Source organism: Salvelinus fontinalis, chromosome 40 (assembly GCF_029448725.1).
Source record: "Salvelinus fontinalis isolate EN_2023a chromosome 40, ASM2944872v1, whole genome shotgun sequence".
NCBI lineage: Eukaryota > Metazoa > Chordata > Actinopteri > Salmoniformes > Salmonidae > Salvelinus > Salvelinus fontinalis.
The window spans coordinates 23,409,753-23,426,792 of NC_074704.1; the positions used below are offsets into that span (position 1 = coordinate 23,409,753).

A 17,040-nucleotide genomic window follows, 5' to 3' on the forward strand; every position below is an offset into this window, starting at 1 on the left:
CACACTTCTGTGAAATCAAACTGTCCACTTAGGAAGCAACACTGATTGGCAATAAATTGCACATGCTGTTGTGCAAATGGAATAGACAAAAGGTGGAAATTATAGGCAATTAGCAAGACATCCCCCAAAACAGGAGTGATTCTGCAGGTGGTGACCACAGACCACTTCTCAGTTCCTTGCTTCCTGGCTGATGTTTTGGTCACTTTTGAATGCTGGCGGTGCTCTCACTCTAGTGGTAGCATGAGACGGAGTCTACAACCCACACAAGTGGCTCAGGTAGTGCAGTTTATCCAGGATGGCACATCAATGCGAGCTGTGGCAAGAAGGTTTGCTGTGTCTGTCAGCGTAGTGTCCAGAGCATGGAGGCGCTTCCAGGAGACGGGCCAGTACATCAGGAGATGTGGAGGAGGTCGTAGGAGGGCAAAAACCCAGCAGCAGAACCGCTACCTCTGCCTTTGTGCAAGGAGGTGCACTTGCCAGCGCCCTGCAAAATGACCTCCAGCAGGCCACTGTTGGAGTTCTTATTGGGTTTCCAGGTAATGTAATAGGAAACTGTGTTCTGGGAACGTTCTTTCAACATCAGGCAAATGTTTTATACAAACATTATATAATCATCAGCACAACTGGACCGTTTTGTGTTATTATAACTTTTGGGGCAACCTAATGAGTGTACTGGGAACGTTCACAGAACCAGTGTTGGTTTGCTGGGTTGACTGTCATTTTTGTCATATCATTACAGTTGCTCCCATTCTCCAGCACCCCAGCCCCAGCACTCAGTGGCTTTCTTCAGTGAGTTTCTTTGGAGGCTGTGCTGTAGTCAGTGGGATTTATAAGTAATCAGAGGCAGAATGGCCATAGTGAAATTGGGGCAAGTGAGAGATGGGCTGGTCCATCTTTAGCCCAGTGGGCCTGTCTAAATCGGGGGTTTTGTGCAGAATTACCATTATTTGGCTAATATTGGGCTGATTTCTGCTCCCAGTCAGTTATCAATTGATGAATAATCAAGTTATGCAAGGTGTACAGATTTCTTTGTTAATCATGCTTTCAAAATGACAAAATTGTGATTAGAGGAACCACAAGATATTTGAATCAGTGCACAGGCTATATTTTTGTAGTATGTTAGTATGGTAGTATGTTTGTAATTCTTTCATGTTATTGTTACCCCCATTTTTAATTTATTTAAAAGCTCCAAACATCAACTGACCCAAGGCTCATAACATGTTCTGTTAATACCCACTGGGCACACACTAGCTGAATCAATGTTGTTTCCACATCATTTCAATGAAATGAATGATTGATTACATTGAACCAACGTGGGATAGACATTGACTCAGTGGTTTAAAGTACTTAAGTAAAAACACTTTAAAGTACTACTTAAGTCGTTTTTTGGGGGTATCTGTACTTTACTTTAGTATGTATATTTTTGACTACTTTTACTTCACTAAAGAAACGAATGTACTCTTTCATACATTTTCCCTGACACCCAAAAGCACATTTTGAATGCTCAGCAGGACAGAAATTGTCAAGTTCACACACTCATCAAGAGAACATCCCTAGTCATTCTTATTGCCTCTGATCTGGCAGACTCACTAAACACACATGCTTCATTTGTAAATTATGTCTAAATGTTGGAGTGTGCCCCTGGCTATCCGTCAATAAAAAAATTAAATGGTGCCTTCTGGTTTGCTTAATATAAGATATTTGAAATTATTTATACTTTTACTTTTGATACTTAAGTATAATTAAAACCAAATACTTTTAGACTTTTACTCAAGTAGTATTTTACTGGGTGACTTTCACATTTACTTGAGTCATTTTCTATTAAGGTATCTTTACTTTTACTCAAGTATGATAGTTGGGTTCTTATCCCACCATGTCGTTGATTTGACGTCTGTACCCAGTGAGTAGCTTCTTTTACATATCTCATTTCATACCATGATCATCCCTCCAAATAATGACAACTTAATAATACATGTTGGGTTTCATTTCTTTGAGATTAAAATTGAATACTTAATTTAACAGAATTGTATTAATTTAATACACACAAGCAATGTACAGACATTCAGATATTGGCATATAGGAAATAATACACTGGAAACCAAAAGTCTTCATGATCATTTTATGTATTTTTGTTTGTCAAAGAAGGAAATGTTGTTACCAAGCAACAAAAGAGACATTTTCAACAAAATGGCATCTGTTAGATTTAACTTCCTTACTCGTGGTAGGTGGTTGGACAGGTGGAGGAGAGAAGGAGAATATGATGCTGTTGCCTAATGTCTGTAGGAGGCACTTGTTGTCCCAACATAAGGGATAACGGGCTCAAAGAATTCCTAGCACGCCATCTAGAGGTAATAGAAAGTAGCATATTCGTGGCGCTTATAGCAGAAGATAAGAGTTGAGAGAAAGAAGGAAAATGCTCTGTTAAATAGTTGTTTGCAAAGTACTCATAGTACTGTTAAGTGGTTGGTCACACTCAAAGTACTCAGAGGCTTGCAGCTTGGCACATTTCCATGGGAACCTCAGAGCCTTCCTGTAACCCACAAATTAAAATGGTTATTATTTTGTTATCGTATATTTTTCTGTCAATAATACAGCTTGCTTCAAAGTTGTACAACGGCTTAAAAGACTATTACCGTACAAAAGTAACCATTTATGTTATTGCATTTTGAATGTCAAATTTCTATTGAATTAGATTGCATTAATTAAGGCCCAAACAACACCTCTTTTGTGCAGTCAGGGGGCTGCGTCACTCTAATTCATGTTTTATGATCAGTGTGGCATCAATGTCATTGTCCTCACTATTCACTAGTACTGGCAGTTAACTTACATCCAGGCACGAGACTTCACAAAGCAAGCAATGTCATCACGGATGTCGTCATCAACGAAGGCTGGAAGGGCAGAAACACAGTCACACAGTCAGTACAGTTCCCGTCAATTACCTAAGGCCTTTGTGTGCACTTTGCAGGTACAGTATCTTAGCCCTGCACCTTGAAAATATTCGCTAACGTAGGACTAAACAGAGTGAGTGTGATTACAGAGAAGTGAGAGGTTGATTACGAAACCCACTAGTTCTATTCTCTTGTCTTTGTTCATGACACAAGAACAATCCATCCATCCGTTTTTTTGTCCATTCATTCATTCATTCATTCATTCATTTGCGCAGGACTAGGTTGGTCACAAGGCTGGTATTTAAGCCAGACTTTAGGTCCAAACTGCTGATAACATGACCAACCAAGTCAGAGTGAGAGCAGGAAACGGAGAGAGATAGAGCGAGATTATATATTTGGAAGTTTTAAAACAGCAGTACCTGGCGGTGTGTTGTTGAACACCAAAGTACGGGATTGACATGATCACAAGCCTGACGTTCATTCATTCATTCACTCACTCACTCACTCACTCACTCACTCACTCACTCATGTAGGCCTATTCATTCTTTCATACATACATACATGTACTGTACATACATACATGCAGGCATTTGTTGACATTCTGCTAAACAAGTTGAGGAAGGAAAGATGTTTGTACTCACAGCTGCACTCTGTCTTACAGAGATTGAGAGAGCGAGTGGTGTTGGAGGAGACGCAGGCGAGGCGATTGCTTAGCTGGAAGAGACCGAAAAAGCTGAAGGACAGGGTCTTGATCGGCTTGAACGGCTTGCGCATCGGCTTGCGTGGCGTTGGCTTGCGGTTGTGTCCGGGACCTCTGAACTGCTTTGGGATGTGTCTCTTCTTCCTGTTCCCCTCCCTCTCTTTCGGTTCCTCTCCTTCTTGCTCGTCCAGCTCCGCCTCTAACTCTTCCAGGTTCTCCTCGTTTAGCTCATCCTCGTCAACCTTGTCTTCATCACCCTCGTCCTCATAGCCGCCAAACTCTTCCACCTCAGCCGCTTTGCTTTCTTGCGCCTCAACTTTGTCATGTTCTTCCTCATCACCAGCGGACTCCTCAGCCTCACGCTTGTTCCTTCCTCTCGCGGGACTCCCTGGTCTCGGCCTCTTCCCCTCGGGCCTCTCTGATCTTGGGCTCACTCCCTCTGTTTTCCCGGTAGGTTTTGGTTTTGTTCCCCCAGGCTTTCCTGTAGGTCTAGGCTTGTCCTCTTCTCCCTCAGAACGGACTCCATCTTCCTTTGACTCAACATCTCTACCTGGACGTTTGCGCCCGAACAGTCTCACAGGTCTCCTGCTGATGGGGCACCTTTTGGATTTATGCAGGATAGGTTTGCGCAGGACAAGGTTGGTCACAAGGCTGGTGTTTAAACCAGACTTTAGGTCCAAACTGCAGATAACTGGACCAACCAAGTCACAGTGAGAGCAGAAAGAGAATAGAGAAAGCTAGAGATGATATATTTGGACGTTTTAAAGGGGAAGTTCAGTATTTTACAACTTGATGTTAGATGTTTCCTCACCCTGAAACTAGTCTATAACATTAATAAAACATGGATTACAGTTTGTCTTTAAACAGCCACTACAAACTTCAGCTAACCTTAGGCACCGCTAGCTAGGGGCAACCGTGCAATGTTTTTTTTTTTAAATGGCCAAATCAACTTTAACTTTAATCAAATATTGAGTTTATTTCACTTGATTTGGCCATTCAATTATGTAAATTGCCCCCATTGATTTTAGCTGAAGTTTGTAGTGGCTCTTTAAAGAAAATGGCCCATTGACTACTAGGGTGACGACCCCTTTAACATTACGTTGTAAAATATTGAACTTCCCCTTTAACTAAATTTGAGACGTTTTTCAGTGACATTGATGTTTTATGCTCTCACACCTCCTTTACGTAATCTCTCGAAACTCACAAAAATACAATAGGCCTACATAGAATTCACAACCCACTTTTGGCCAAGACATTGTCCAGTTCGACACCCTTCGCAGCAATTTTCTCAGTCAGATTGAATTGGTCAGCAGCCTCTGCCAGTTTGGTCTTCAGCTCACATGTGGAGAGCAGCAGCCCCTCAGACAGGCTGGGAACCAGGGCTGCTACAGCCAACACCACCAGCAGCTCCAGCTTCATGTTGTCTTTGGGTGATCTGTTTAGAATGGTATGGAAAGAAATAGGATAAAAATATACATGATTATCCTACATTATCCTACAAAGAGAAGCGGTAAGGCTGTTCTGAAGAGTTAAAGAGTTCCATTCCAAAACGCTATACAGCGCATTCGGAAAGTATTCAGACCCGTTCTCTTTTTCCACATTTTGTCACAGCCTTTCCCTCAATCTATACACAATACCCCATAATGACATCACAATACCCCATAATGACATCACAATACCCCATAATGACAAAGCGAAAACAGGTTTTTAGACATTTTTGCAAATGTATTATAAATAATAAACAGTAATACCTTATTTACATAAGTATTCTGACCTTTTGGTATGAGACTCGAAATTGAGCTCAGGTGCATCCTGTTGACATTGATCATCCTTGAGATGTTTCTACAACTTGATTGGAGTCCACCTGTGGGAAATTCAATTGTTTGGACATAATTTGGAAAGGCACACGCCTGTCTATACAAGGTCTCACAGTTGACAGTCCATGTTAGAGCAAAAAACAAACCATGAGGTCGAAGGAATTGTCCGTAGAGCTCCGAGACAGGATGGTGTGGAGGCATAGATCTGGTAAATGGTGCCAAAAAAATGTCTGCAGCATTGAAGGTCCCCAAGAACACAGTGGGCTCCATCATTCTTAAATGGAAGAAGTTTGGAACCACCAAGACTCTTCCTAGAGCTGGCCGCATGGCCAAACTGAGCAATCGGGGGAGAAGGGCCTTGGTCAGGAATGTGACCAAGAACCCGATGGTCACTGACAGAGCCCCAGAATTCCTCTGTGGAGATGGGAGAACCTTCCAGAAGGACAACCATCTCTGCAGCACTCCACCAATCAGACCTTTATGGTAGAGTGGCCAGACAGAAGCCACTCCTCAGTAAAAGGCACATGACAGCCCGCTTGGAGTTTGCCAAAAGGCATCTAAATGACTCTCAGACCATGAGAAACAAGAATGAACTTTTTGTCCTGAATGCCAAGCGTCACGTCTGGAGGAAACTAGGCACCGCTCATCACCTGGCCAATACCATCCCTACGGTGAAGCATGGTGGTGGAAGCACCATGCTGTGGGGATTTTTTTCAGCGGCAGGGGCTGGCGGACTAGTCAGGATCGAGGGGAAAATGAATGGAGCAAAGTACAGAGAGATCCTTGATGAAAACTTGCTCCAGAGCGCTTAGGACCTCAGACTGGGGCGAAGGTTCACCTTCCAACACGACAACGACCCTAAGCACACAGTCACGACAACGCAGGAGTGGCTTCGGGACAAGTCTCTGAATGTCCTTGAGTGGCCCAGCCAGAGCCCGGACTTGAACCCAATCGAACATCTCTGGAAAGACCTGAAAATAACTGTACAGCGACACTCCCCGTCCAACTTGACAGAGCTTGAGAGGATCTGCAGAGAAGAATGGGAGAAACTTCCCAAATTCAGGTGTGCCAAGTCTGTAGCGTCATACCCAAGAAGACTCGAGGCTGTAATGGCTGCCAAAGGTGCTTCAACAGAGTAAAATGTTCTGAATAGTTATGTAAATGTAATATTTCAGTTTGAGTTTTTGTATCAATTTCTATAAACCTGTTTTTGCTTTGTAATTAGAATAAAGCTGTAACGTAACAAAATGTGTAAAAAGTCAAGGGGTCTGAATACTTTCCGAATGCACTGTATAAACCAATTCTTCACATTTGTGTTTTTTCATCAGAAATGATTGCTTACAGTATATCCATTTTCTGAAATGTTGATAAATGAGCTTTTATTGTTTAAAGAACTTATGAAAGAGATGAATGTTTTTTCACCATCTAATCATGGCGTGGTGTTCAATGACAGATGTGTGTTTGTTTGAAATCTATCACTTGATGGTTTCATTTCAGAGAGGCAAATAATCATGTTTTGTTGCAAAATGCTATATATCCTTCTCACTCTCACAGGAATAAGTAGCACTGCTAGGTTTTACACAGTCAAATGTGACAAATAACTACATTTTTAATAAAGAACTGTACAAATGATATATTTGTGACGTCAATATATAAAACAAACTAATCAATACAATAATAGGAGATCTGTATGTAAAATAGTTACATTTGACCTTTTAGCAGATGTTCTTATCCAGAGCGACTTACAGTTAGTGCATTCATCTTCAGATTACTAGGGGAGACAACATTCAACATACACTAATTCAATACAGGTCAAAACAATGAGTCAGTTCAATAAAAACGTCCTTACCAGTCGTTCAGGTAAGCGATGAACAGTGTTCAGTGGAAAATAACACAGCTGATCGAGCTGTACCTACTCCTCTGTGTCTGACAGACAACACATCAGAGTTTTTATACGGGAAAGATGGGTAGCAGGGCGGGTAGCCAGGTGAGCCAATTCTTCACATTTTGTTCTCAGGCCATTGGGCAATAACCCATCACGTCAGCAAAGTAATGGAAAGTACAGAATGTACACAGACACTGTAGATCTTAATTGCAAAGGTGGGAATGAAGCTTAGGGGTTAAAGGGCAAGTCTGCGTTAGCATAATGAATGAAGAGAACAATGACATGAAGAGGATGCAAACTCTAACCATCACTTTAAACCAGGATTAGTAAGCAGTAGTAGGCTACACCTGACAGGATTCGTGTCATAATTGACTCCTCATTTTATCATTACTTCCATCTGTGTTTGTGGTTTAGGTTACTAACACTTTGGTCCATCCAAGACCAACTGTGACCTGTTCAACTGAACTTCACTTTATCACAAAGTCAAACATTCCACAAGCACATGATCCGATGATAGTGCTGTGTATTACACAACTGAACACAATGAGAACACATGTTTGCAATGTGTACCACACTAAGTATACATGGTTAACGGGTTCGCTGGCATTTCTATGTTTTTTGCCTAGTCATTGTGATCACCTGATTATGTCAATTACTGTGGGTGTCGAGATGAGAACTCAAGACTGAAGCTATAACAACGTGTAATAAGAGCCCCATTCCTTCCTGCCGTTTAACTCACAATACCTTGAATGGAAAGCATAACCAATCAAGCAAGAACTTAAGATGCCATCATGTTTTCTTTGTCTTTCTTTGCGTTTTATCAACAAAGCGTTGAGAAATGTGGTTCTGTATTCAGTCACCAAACACTGTGGCCCCCTACACACTCAGATTGTACAAATGATGTGCAACTCACTTGAGACAACGGTTGTGTAAACATTTTTGTGCAGACAAACTCAGCATTGTATCACAAACACGGTCTCAAATGTGTTGTACAATCTGTGTGTACACGGCCTATTTTTCAGCCAACCCAGGCTCATGTCTTCCTATCAGGTTCACTGGGTTTGCATAATGTCCTGAGCTGTTCAGAGAATTTGGGTACTGTCGCTTGATAAAAGCACATATGTCATGTTTGCTTGTTGAACAGTTCAAGTCTTTTTTGTTACTCCTTTTATAAATCTTTTTTTTTTTTAAGTGCCGAACATTCAATGGCCCAAGGGTCATAACATTGTACTTCCTTATAGTTTTGATCTCTTGTTTCACACCAGAATCATCACTCCAAATAATGATTGTTGCCCTAAATGAGTCCCCGAAGAAACTTTGCAATGACAGGAATGTATCGTTTTGTGACAACTTTGATTTGCTGTGGGAGCAACCAGCACTTTTTTAAAAAGAGACAGGATTCACCCTAACCGCAGGGCTTCTGGGATTATTTCCAGCAACATCGCAAACTGTTTTAGAGACTGACAGACAGGGTCTGGTAGTGCTCCAGTCCTCCCTGGCAGACTAAGCAACAGAGGACTTGGAAACCATATCAACTCCCGTAGAAATGGCTCTATGGTTATTGTGAGCAGTGGCGGATTTAGGTATAGGCGACATGGGCATCTTGCCGGGGGCGGTACGGGGCACCCGCACCAAAAAAATCGGAATGGTGACATTTGGGTGATCGGTTTTCTATCGCTCATTTGCACGTCACGTCAATGATATCATGTCACCGTGTGGGACTGTGGGTCAATTAACCTTGTCGGAGTGGGCGCCCTGATTCTAGTTTGTGAGCTAGGCAGGCTACTGCCTGGAAAGATCTCCCACTCAGAAGTACGAGATTGGGAGGGAGTAGGTTGACCTCAGGTCACCCCACTGGAAGCCCGAGGTAGGGGGAGTGGGAGCATCTATCAAATAGCGCACCTCTAACTTTGTACAGTACTAATGCAATTAGAAAAATCAGTCACACTACGAAATAGTGCTACCAAATAAACAACAATTCATTCATAATACTGTGAATATATAGTTTCACAGACATATTGCTTTTTCTGATTTGTGCCGAAAACATTAAGAAAATTATAAAACCAGTCTGCACACCACCAAGGTGAATTGGTTTAGTCTTGGGAGGGAGCCATACAAGCTATAACCGCCACTGATTGTGAGTAACCTAAATTATGTTCCTCTAAATCTGCCTTCTACAGAGTTTAGACAAACTGTCATCTCCTACCATTCGGATAGATTGGAGACTTTCAGAAAACATGGTTGTAATGCTTTTAATTTATTAGTTATTCCATTGGTTACCTTGAGACTAATGCCCCAGTGGCAGAGTGGCCCACACATTGAATATGGCGCTTTTAAACGTTAGAACAATCACTAGAAAACCATTCTTGTGAATGACCTCATTACTGAGTGCAAAGTTCATTGCATGTTTCTCATTGAAACATATGTGTCTTCAGATTGTAGTACCGCCCTTAATTAATGAAGCCTCCCCCGGACTACAGCTTTTCATAATCAGAAAAGGGAAAAAGGGTGGGGAGACAGCCTCTATTTTCACTAATGCTCTCAGCTGTAAGGACATTTAGTTTGGCGACTGAGTCTTTTGAGTATCATGCCGGCTGAATGCATGACGCGGGATGGGAGTCTGCCGAGGCAACCTAGGAAAGAAAACCTCTCGAGCCAGCTAAGGCGTGGAAGCTCGACGAGCCAGCTGAGGCATCCCCGGTTCCTTCGGCCGCCGCACCCGACGTCACCAAACAAAAACAAAAAAACACTGGGAGAAGAGACGCAAGTACAGAGAGTGAACATTTAATAAATAATGGACAGATAGGAGGCAATCAACAAAGTGAAGGAGTCCAGGTGAGTCCAATGAAGCACTGATGCGCGTAATGATAGTCAGCCTGGTGCGAGGGGGATCGGGAACAGGCGTGACACTGATGAACATTGCCATGGTGCAGCTGTTTTTCTATGCCTTTATCACAAGTAGGCTTGACTACTGTAATGCTCTCCTGTCTGGGTGCCTGTGAGTTTTAATTTAATTAATTCTAAGATTCTATTGGTTTTGAAATCAATCCACAGTTGTGCACCCAATACATGCCAGGTATGTACACAGTAGGTCCTTCATGTCCTCTGGCACTGGCCTTTTAACTATCCCAAAGTCTAGGACCAAGAGGCATGGAGAGGCAGCCTTTAGTTACTATGCCCCCAGCCTCTGGAATAGCCTGCCAGAGAACCTGAGGGGGCTGAAACTGTGAACATATTTAAAGGGGATCTTAAAACACATTTTGGCTCTGCTTTTCATCATTTAGTTTGTGTTATTCTTCAGTTTATCCTCTTGTGTAGTAAATATTATATTCTTTTTCTGTGAAACATCCATGTCTGAAATGTTTTATTATTAAAGATTGATTTGATTAACATTTGCTGAGATTGTTTTTTTACTTTTGGACTTTAATAGAAATGTACCAGTCAAATGTTTGGACACCTACTCCTTCAAGGGTTTCTTTATTTGATCTATTTTCTACATTATAGAATAATAGTGAAGATATCAAAACTATGAAATAACATGTGGAATCATGCAGTAACCAAAAAAGTGTTGAATAAGATTCAAAGTAGCCACCCTTTGCCTTGATGACAGGTTTGCACACTAGGCATTCTCTCAACCAGCATCATGAGGTAGTCACCTGGAATGCATTACTCTGATGTAAAGGACCAAATCAAGAGATGAAGAGGTAGTGAAGTAGCTCTTATCCAGGGTGTTACATGTGGCTTGCTGATTCTGAGCTTTCCTCAAACATCAGCAAACCGCACGTAACCCCATGGACCAGAGCTAGTAGTGAAGCAGCACTGACGGTAGAGGTGGGACTGCAGGCCAATCTCCTCTTGGTAAGCCGTCTCAGGGGCACAATGAGAGGCGCTGGTGCGCTGGCGTAGAACATCCGGGGCGTGGAATGTCTGAAGGTCGAAACTCCTCGGGTAGTCTTCATAGTGTTCACGGTAAGGCCCCGGAGAGTAATCCAAGGATGCAAACCTCACTCTGCGGGGTAAAAAGAGATGTTCTGGAATATAGTAATGGAGTTCAGTGTTTTGAATAAGACACCTCAAGTTGCTTTACATAGAACCATATACACTGCCTTCAGATACGATTCACACCCCTTGACTTTTTCACACATGTTACAGCCTGAATTTAAAATGGATTAAATTGATATTATAGGCGTGTTTATAAATTCAATCTGGAGTGCCAGAATGCGCTCCTGACTTTCGTAAATTCAGAGTGCACACTGGACGCTCTGGCTGAGGAGTAGAGTTGGTTCAAGCGTTCTGACCACACAACAGTAGTCAAGCACCCAAGCTAACTGGCTAACGTTGGCTACCTTAGTAGCTACTTCCAGACACAAATGCTAGAACACCCCACTCACCCTAGCAGAGCTGGTTAGGCTGTTTATGTTATCCAGAGCGTTGGTGACTAACTGTGCTGCTGGCAATAATTGAATTACGCTTTTTTGGCGACTTTTACTAACAGGCCATATTCAACAGGTGTTGAGCCTTTGTAAATTCATCAGTTATTCTGCACTTGTGATGAACATGAGAGGAGACCAACCTGGTATCAAGCGCAGGGAGCAGCAGGTGTTTATTGCAAAGGACCACAGGAGGAGGCAGGTAGCTGGGTCCAGAGGCAGGCAGGTCATACACAGGGGGTCCAAAAGGGCAACAGTACAGGCAGGGAAAAGGCTAGTAACGTAGTCCAGGCAATAGGTAGATAACAGGAAATCCGATAGGCTAAAGGCATTGTTAGTAAGGCAGGAAAAAAACTGTCAAACACAGGAGGGGAAAACCCAGCACTCTGAAAGACATGTCACAAAACAATACCTCACAATGATGGAGTGCAAAGAACTGAACTAAATAGTGTGTGATAATGACATACAGGTGTGTGAACAGGTGATCAGAATTCAGGTGATTGGGATCTGGAGAGGGAGCTGCGTTCATGGGATCTAAGTGTTTGAGGGTGTGAGTTGGAAGCAGACTTTACAGCACTGGTACACTCAAACAAGAGTCCTCTGAAAGCAGAGTACAGTAGATAGCCAGAGTGAATTTACGAATGCACCGATTGTGTCACTGGCCTACAGACAATACCCCATAATGTCAAAGTGGAATCATGTTTTTCAAAAGTTTTACAAATTAGTAAAAAATGAAAGGCGAAAAGTATTGAGTCAATAAGTATTCAACCCCTTTGTTATGGCAAGCCTAAATAAGTTCAGGAGTAAAAATGTGCTTAACAAGTCACATAATAAGTTGCATGGACTCACTCTGTGTGCAATAATAGTTAACATGATTTTTGAATTACTACCTCATCTCTGTACCACACACACACACAATTATCTATAAGGTCCCTCAGTCAATCAGTGAATTTCTAACAGATTCAAACACAAAGACCAAGGAGGTTTTCCAATGCCTCACAAAGGGCACCTATTGGTAGATGGGTAAAGCAAAAAAATAGACATATATCCCTTTGAGCGTGGTGAAGTTATTTATTACATTTTGGATGGTGCATCAATACACCCAGTCACTACAACTAGTCAGTTGCCAGAGAGGAAGGACACTGCTCAGGGATTTCACCATGAGGCCAATGGTGATTTTAAAACAGTTACAGAGTTTAACGGCTGTGATAAGAGAAAACAGAGGATGGATCAACAACCTTGTAGTTACTCCACAATACTAACCTAAATGACAGAGAGAAAAGGAAGCCTGTACAGAATACAAATATTCCAAAACATGCATCGTGTTTGCTATAAGGCACTATAAAACTGAAAAAACAATGGCAAAGAAATGCACTTATTGTCCTGAATACGAAGCGTTATGTTTGAGGCAAATCCAACACATCGCTGAGAACCACTCTTCAAGGACTTGTGAGTATTTTAGGATAAAAAGAAAAGGAATAGAGCTAGGCACAGGCAAAATCCTAGAGGAAAACCTGGTTCAGTCTGCTTTCCAACAGACACAATCACCTTTCAGCAGGACAATAACCTGAAACATAAAGCCAAATCTACACTGGAGTTGCTTACCAAGACAACATTAAATGTTCCTGAGTGGCCTACTTACGGTTTTGACCTAAATAGGCTTGAAAATCTATGGCGAGACTTGAAAATGGCTGTCTAGCAATGACCAAGAACCAACTTGACAGTGCATGAAGGATTTTTTAAATAATGTGCAGGTATTGTACAATCCAGGTGTGTAAAACTCTTAAGAAACATACCCAGAAAGACTCACAGCTGTAATCGCTGCCAAAGGCGATTCTACTTATGTAAATTAAATATTTCTGTATTTAATTTTCAATACATTTGCTAAAAAAAGTACATGTTTTCACTTTGTTGTTGTGTGTAGATGGGTGAGGAAAAAATATCTGTAATCCATTTTGAATTCAGGCTGTGACACCACAAAACATGGAATAAGTCAAGGGTATGAATACTTTCTGAAGGCACTGTAGAGCCTATACATTCAAGTTGCTAGCCACATTACATACTGTATGTAGTAGGCTACATTACTTGCACAGTTTATTATGTAGCTACACAGTCGAGAACAAATCACGACATATGAACACATAAATTAACACAATAGAACCCTTCAGTCCCAAATGATACAGTGTCTGGTTTTCAATCAAATATTTACCGGAAATCTTTACACAGTGTCTTTGTTTATAAACCTAACCCCGAGCCAACACACTTGTTACTCTGAAAAGTGATGAACGCATACAGTGGGGCAAAAAAGTATTTAGTCAGCCACCAATTGTGCAAGTTCTCCCACTTAAGATGAGAGAGGCCTGTAATTTTCATCATAGGTACACTTCAACTATGACAGACAAAATGAGAAAAAAAATCCAGAAAATCACATTGTAGGATTTTTAATGAATTTATCAATAACAAAAGTTTCTCAATACTTTGTTATATACCCTTTGTTGGCAATGACAGAGGTCAAACGTTTTCTGTAAATCTTCACAAGGTTTTCACACACTGTTGCTGGTATTTTGGCCCATTCCTCCATGCAGATCTCCTCTAGAGCAGTGATGTTTTGGGGCTGTTGCTGGGCAACACGGACTTTCAACTCCCTCCAAAGATTTTCTATGGGGTTGAGATCTGGAGACTGGCTAGGCCACTCCATGACCTTGAAATGCTTCTTACGAAGCCACTCCTTCGTTGCCCGGGCGGTGTGTTTGGGATCATTGTCATGCTGAAAGACCCAGCCACGTTTCATCTTCAATGCCCTTGCTGATGGAAGGAGGTTTTCACTCAAAATCTCACGATACATGACCCCATTCATTCTTTCCTTTACACAAATTAGTCGTCCTGGTCCCTTTGCAGAAAAACAGCCCCAAAGCATGATGTTTCCACCCCCATGCTTCACAGTAGGTATGGTGTTCTTTGGATGCAACTCAGCATTCTTTGTCCTCCAAACACGACGAGTTGAGTTTTTACCAAAAAGTTATTTTGGTTTCATCTGACCATATGACATTCAACCAATCTTCTTCTGGATCATCCAAATGCTCTCTAGCAAACTTCAGACGGGCCTGGACATGTACTGGCCTAAGCAGGGGGACACGTCTGGCACTGCAGGATTTGAGTCCCTGGCGGCGTAGTGTGTTACTGATGGTAGGCTTTGTTACTTTGGTCCCAGCTCTCTGCAGGTCATTCACTAGGTCCCCCCGTGTGGTTCTGGGATTTTTGCTCACCGTTCTTGTGATCATTTTGACCCCACGGGGTGAGATCTTGCGTGGAGCCCCAGATCGAGGGAGATTATCAGTGGTCTTGTATGTCTTCCATTTCCTAATAATTGCTCCCACAGTTGATTTCTTCAAACCAAGCTGCTTACCTATTGCAGATTCAGTCTTCCCAGCCTGGTGCAGATCTACAATTTTGTTTCTGGTGTCCTTTGACAGCTCTTTGGTCTTGGCCATAGTGGAGTTTGGAGTGTGACTGTTTGAGGTTGTGGACAGGTGTCTTTTATACTGATAACAAGTTCAAACAGGTGCCATTAATACAGGTAACGAGTGGAGGACAGAGGAGCCTCTTACAGAAGAAGTTACAGGTCTGTGAGAGCCAGAAATCTTGCTTTTTTGTAGGTGACCTGTCAACGTCGTGTGTATAGGTGGCAGGGAAGTCAGGCGCAGGAGAGTAAACGAAGTGTATATGGAGCCTTTTAATAAATGTCCATGACATGCTCCAAACACGAGAAATATACATACATCAAAATAAAATGGGTACTAGGACCCGTCGCACACCTATACACTAATAAAACAACACTTGACATAAAACAATCTCTGACAAACACATGAAGGGAAACAGAGGGTTAAATACACAACAGGTAATGAATGGGATTGACAACAGGTGTGTGGGAAGACAAGACAAAACCAATGGAAAATGAAAAATGGATCGATGATGGCTAGAAGACCGGTGAAGTCGACCGCCGAACACCGCCCGGACAAGGAGAGGCAACGACTTCGGCAGAAGTCGTGACATGACCAAATAATTATTTTCCACCATAATTTGCAAATAAATTCATAAAAAATCCTACAATGTGATTTTCTGGATTTTTTTTCTTCTCATTTTGTCTGTCATAGTTGAAGTGTACCTATGATGAAAATTACATGTGCTGCTCAATCTGTGTTCACATCAGAGCCCTCAGTCGTCTCTCTTCATATGGTAATGCCTATATCCCAAATGGCATCCTATTCCTTATAAAGTACTTTTGACCAAGGTCAATAGGGCTCTGGTCAAAAGTAGTGTGCTTTATAGGGAATAAGGTGCCATTGGGATGCACTTCATACATACTGACTCGGCAGGGGACCCACATTCTGCTTTAGTTACCAGGAGAGAGAAAACCAACCCTTCCATTTCTGCAGCAAAACAATGGAACTCAGCAAACTTACCCTGGGAGAAAGGGTCAACTCATTCACCACTTTAATCAAGAGGTTTCAGGGAAACCAGTACAACTCGTAACCTACAAGTAATTGGATGAAAACGAATCTAGGCTGGTCCGTGTCCAAACTGGCACCCAATTCCCTATATACTGTAGTGCTATATAAAACTATGTACATGTATTTATTTCATTAGTCCACTGTTAATACAGACCCAAAATATTTTGCATTGTCGGCAGTCAAGTTTTCAAGATATTGGACTTTCAAGAATCAGTGTCACTTGCCATATGCCCCATGATGATGTGTTTTGCATCATATGAAAGCAACTTTGAAATCTACATGCAAAGAAAGCTCTATATAAAATAAACATATGATTATATGTCTTTATAGGGATCACGGGTTCTGGTCAAAATGTGTGTACCATATGGGAATTGGGTGCCTTTTAAGAAAGTCACTTGGCAGCTGTGTTGCATGAAACATTTGTATGGTTGACAATCTGAGTGGCCACGTTGAGCTAATTATTTAAGTTGTTCAGGGTGACTATGACAACTTGCAGTAATTTATGCAGGATTGACCATGCCTTCCTAACTTCACGCGTTATGGTTAGGGTAGTGTAGTTAGTAGGCTATGGGGTGGGGTGAGAGGGTTCTCTCGTGTTGGATTCATTCAATTTTCCTTTATTAACACTAGAGGGTAGTGTTTCTCTTGAAACATCACCTCTGTCTGCTCTGTATAAGTAGCCGACTGAAGTCAATACTGTATACTTTTTCTTTGGGTGGAGGCACCACACCCTAAGTGCTATCAGGCCAAATAAAAAAGTTTTGCTAATCTTAAAATGTTGGCAGAATGCAAACACACCCACAGTCCAA

General features: G+C 41.9%; 1 protein-coding gene and 1 long non-coding RNA gene across 4 annotated transcripts; both read right to left on the minus strand.

Annotated features, from left to right (window-relative positions):
- Window positions 1–2,105: 2,105 nt before the first annotated feature.
- On the minus strand, window positions 2,106–7,363 carry LOC129839411 (uncharacterized). Of its 3 annotated transcripts, none has more exons than XM_055906847.1 (6): window positions 7,255–7,346; window positions 5,363–5,452; window positions 4,830–5,023; window positions 3,530–4,279; window positions 2,828–2,888; window positions 2,106–2,530 (listed from the first exon to the last, which is right to left on the minus strand). In XM_055906847.1, the coding sequence occupies exons 3-6, from the start codon at window positions 5,005–5,007 to the stop codon at window positions 2,422–2,424; spliced, it is 1,098 nt and encodes a 365-aa protein (XP_055762822.1). In that variant the 5' UTR covers window positions 5,008–5,023; window positions 5,363–5,452; window positions 7,255–7,346; the 3' UTR covers window positions 2,106–2,421. The 3 variants fall into 3 exon arrangements, with proteins under 3 accessions (XP_055762822.1, XP_055762823.1, XP_055762821.1); XM_055906848.1 differs by lacking the exon at window positions 5,363–5,452 and adding an exon at window positions 7,118–7,176 and having other exon boundaries at window positions 7,255–7,333; XM_055906846.1 differs by lacking the exon at window positions 5,363–5,452 and having other exon boundaries at window positions 7,255–7,363.
- Window positions 7,364–9,816: 2,453 nt separating this feature from the next.
- LOC129839719 (uncharacterized) lies at window positions 9,817–14,076 on the minus strand. Its single transcript, XR_008757066.1, has 2 exons — window positions 13,434–14,076; window positions 9,817–10,499 (listed from the first exon to the last, which is right to left on the minus strand). It is a non-coding gene; the product is annotated as an uncharacterized LOC129839719 (long non-coding RNA).
- Between the last annotated feature and the right edge of the window lie 2,964 nt (window positions 14,077–17,040).

Coding starts and splice junctions, on each gene's coding strand:
- LOC129839411 (XM_055906846.1), bottom strand. CDS start 5,007: ATGAAGCTGGAGCTGCTGGTGGTGTTGGCTGTAGCAGCCCTGGTTCCC. Junction 4,280..4,829: donor GGACAATGTCTTGGCCAAAA/GTGGGTTGTGAA, acceptor TGGTTGGTCCAG/TTATCTGCAGTTTGGACCTA. Junction 2,889..3,529: donor CTGTAAGACAGAGTGCAGCT/GTGAGTACAAAC, acceptor CTGCCCTTCCAG/CCTTCGTTGATGACGACATC.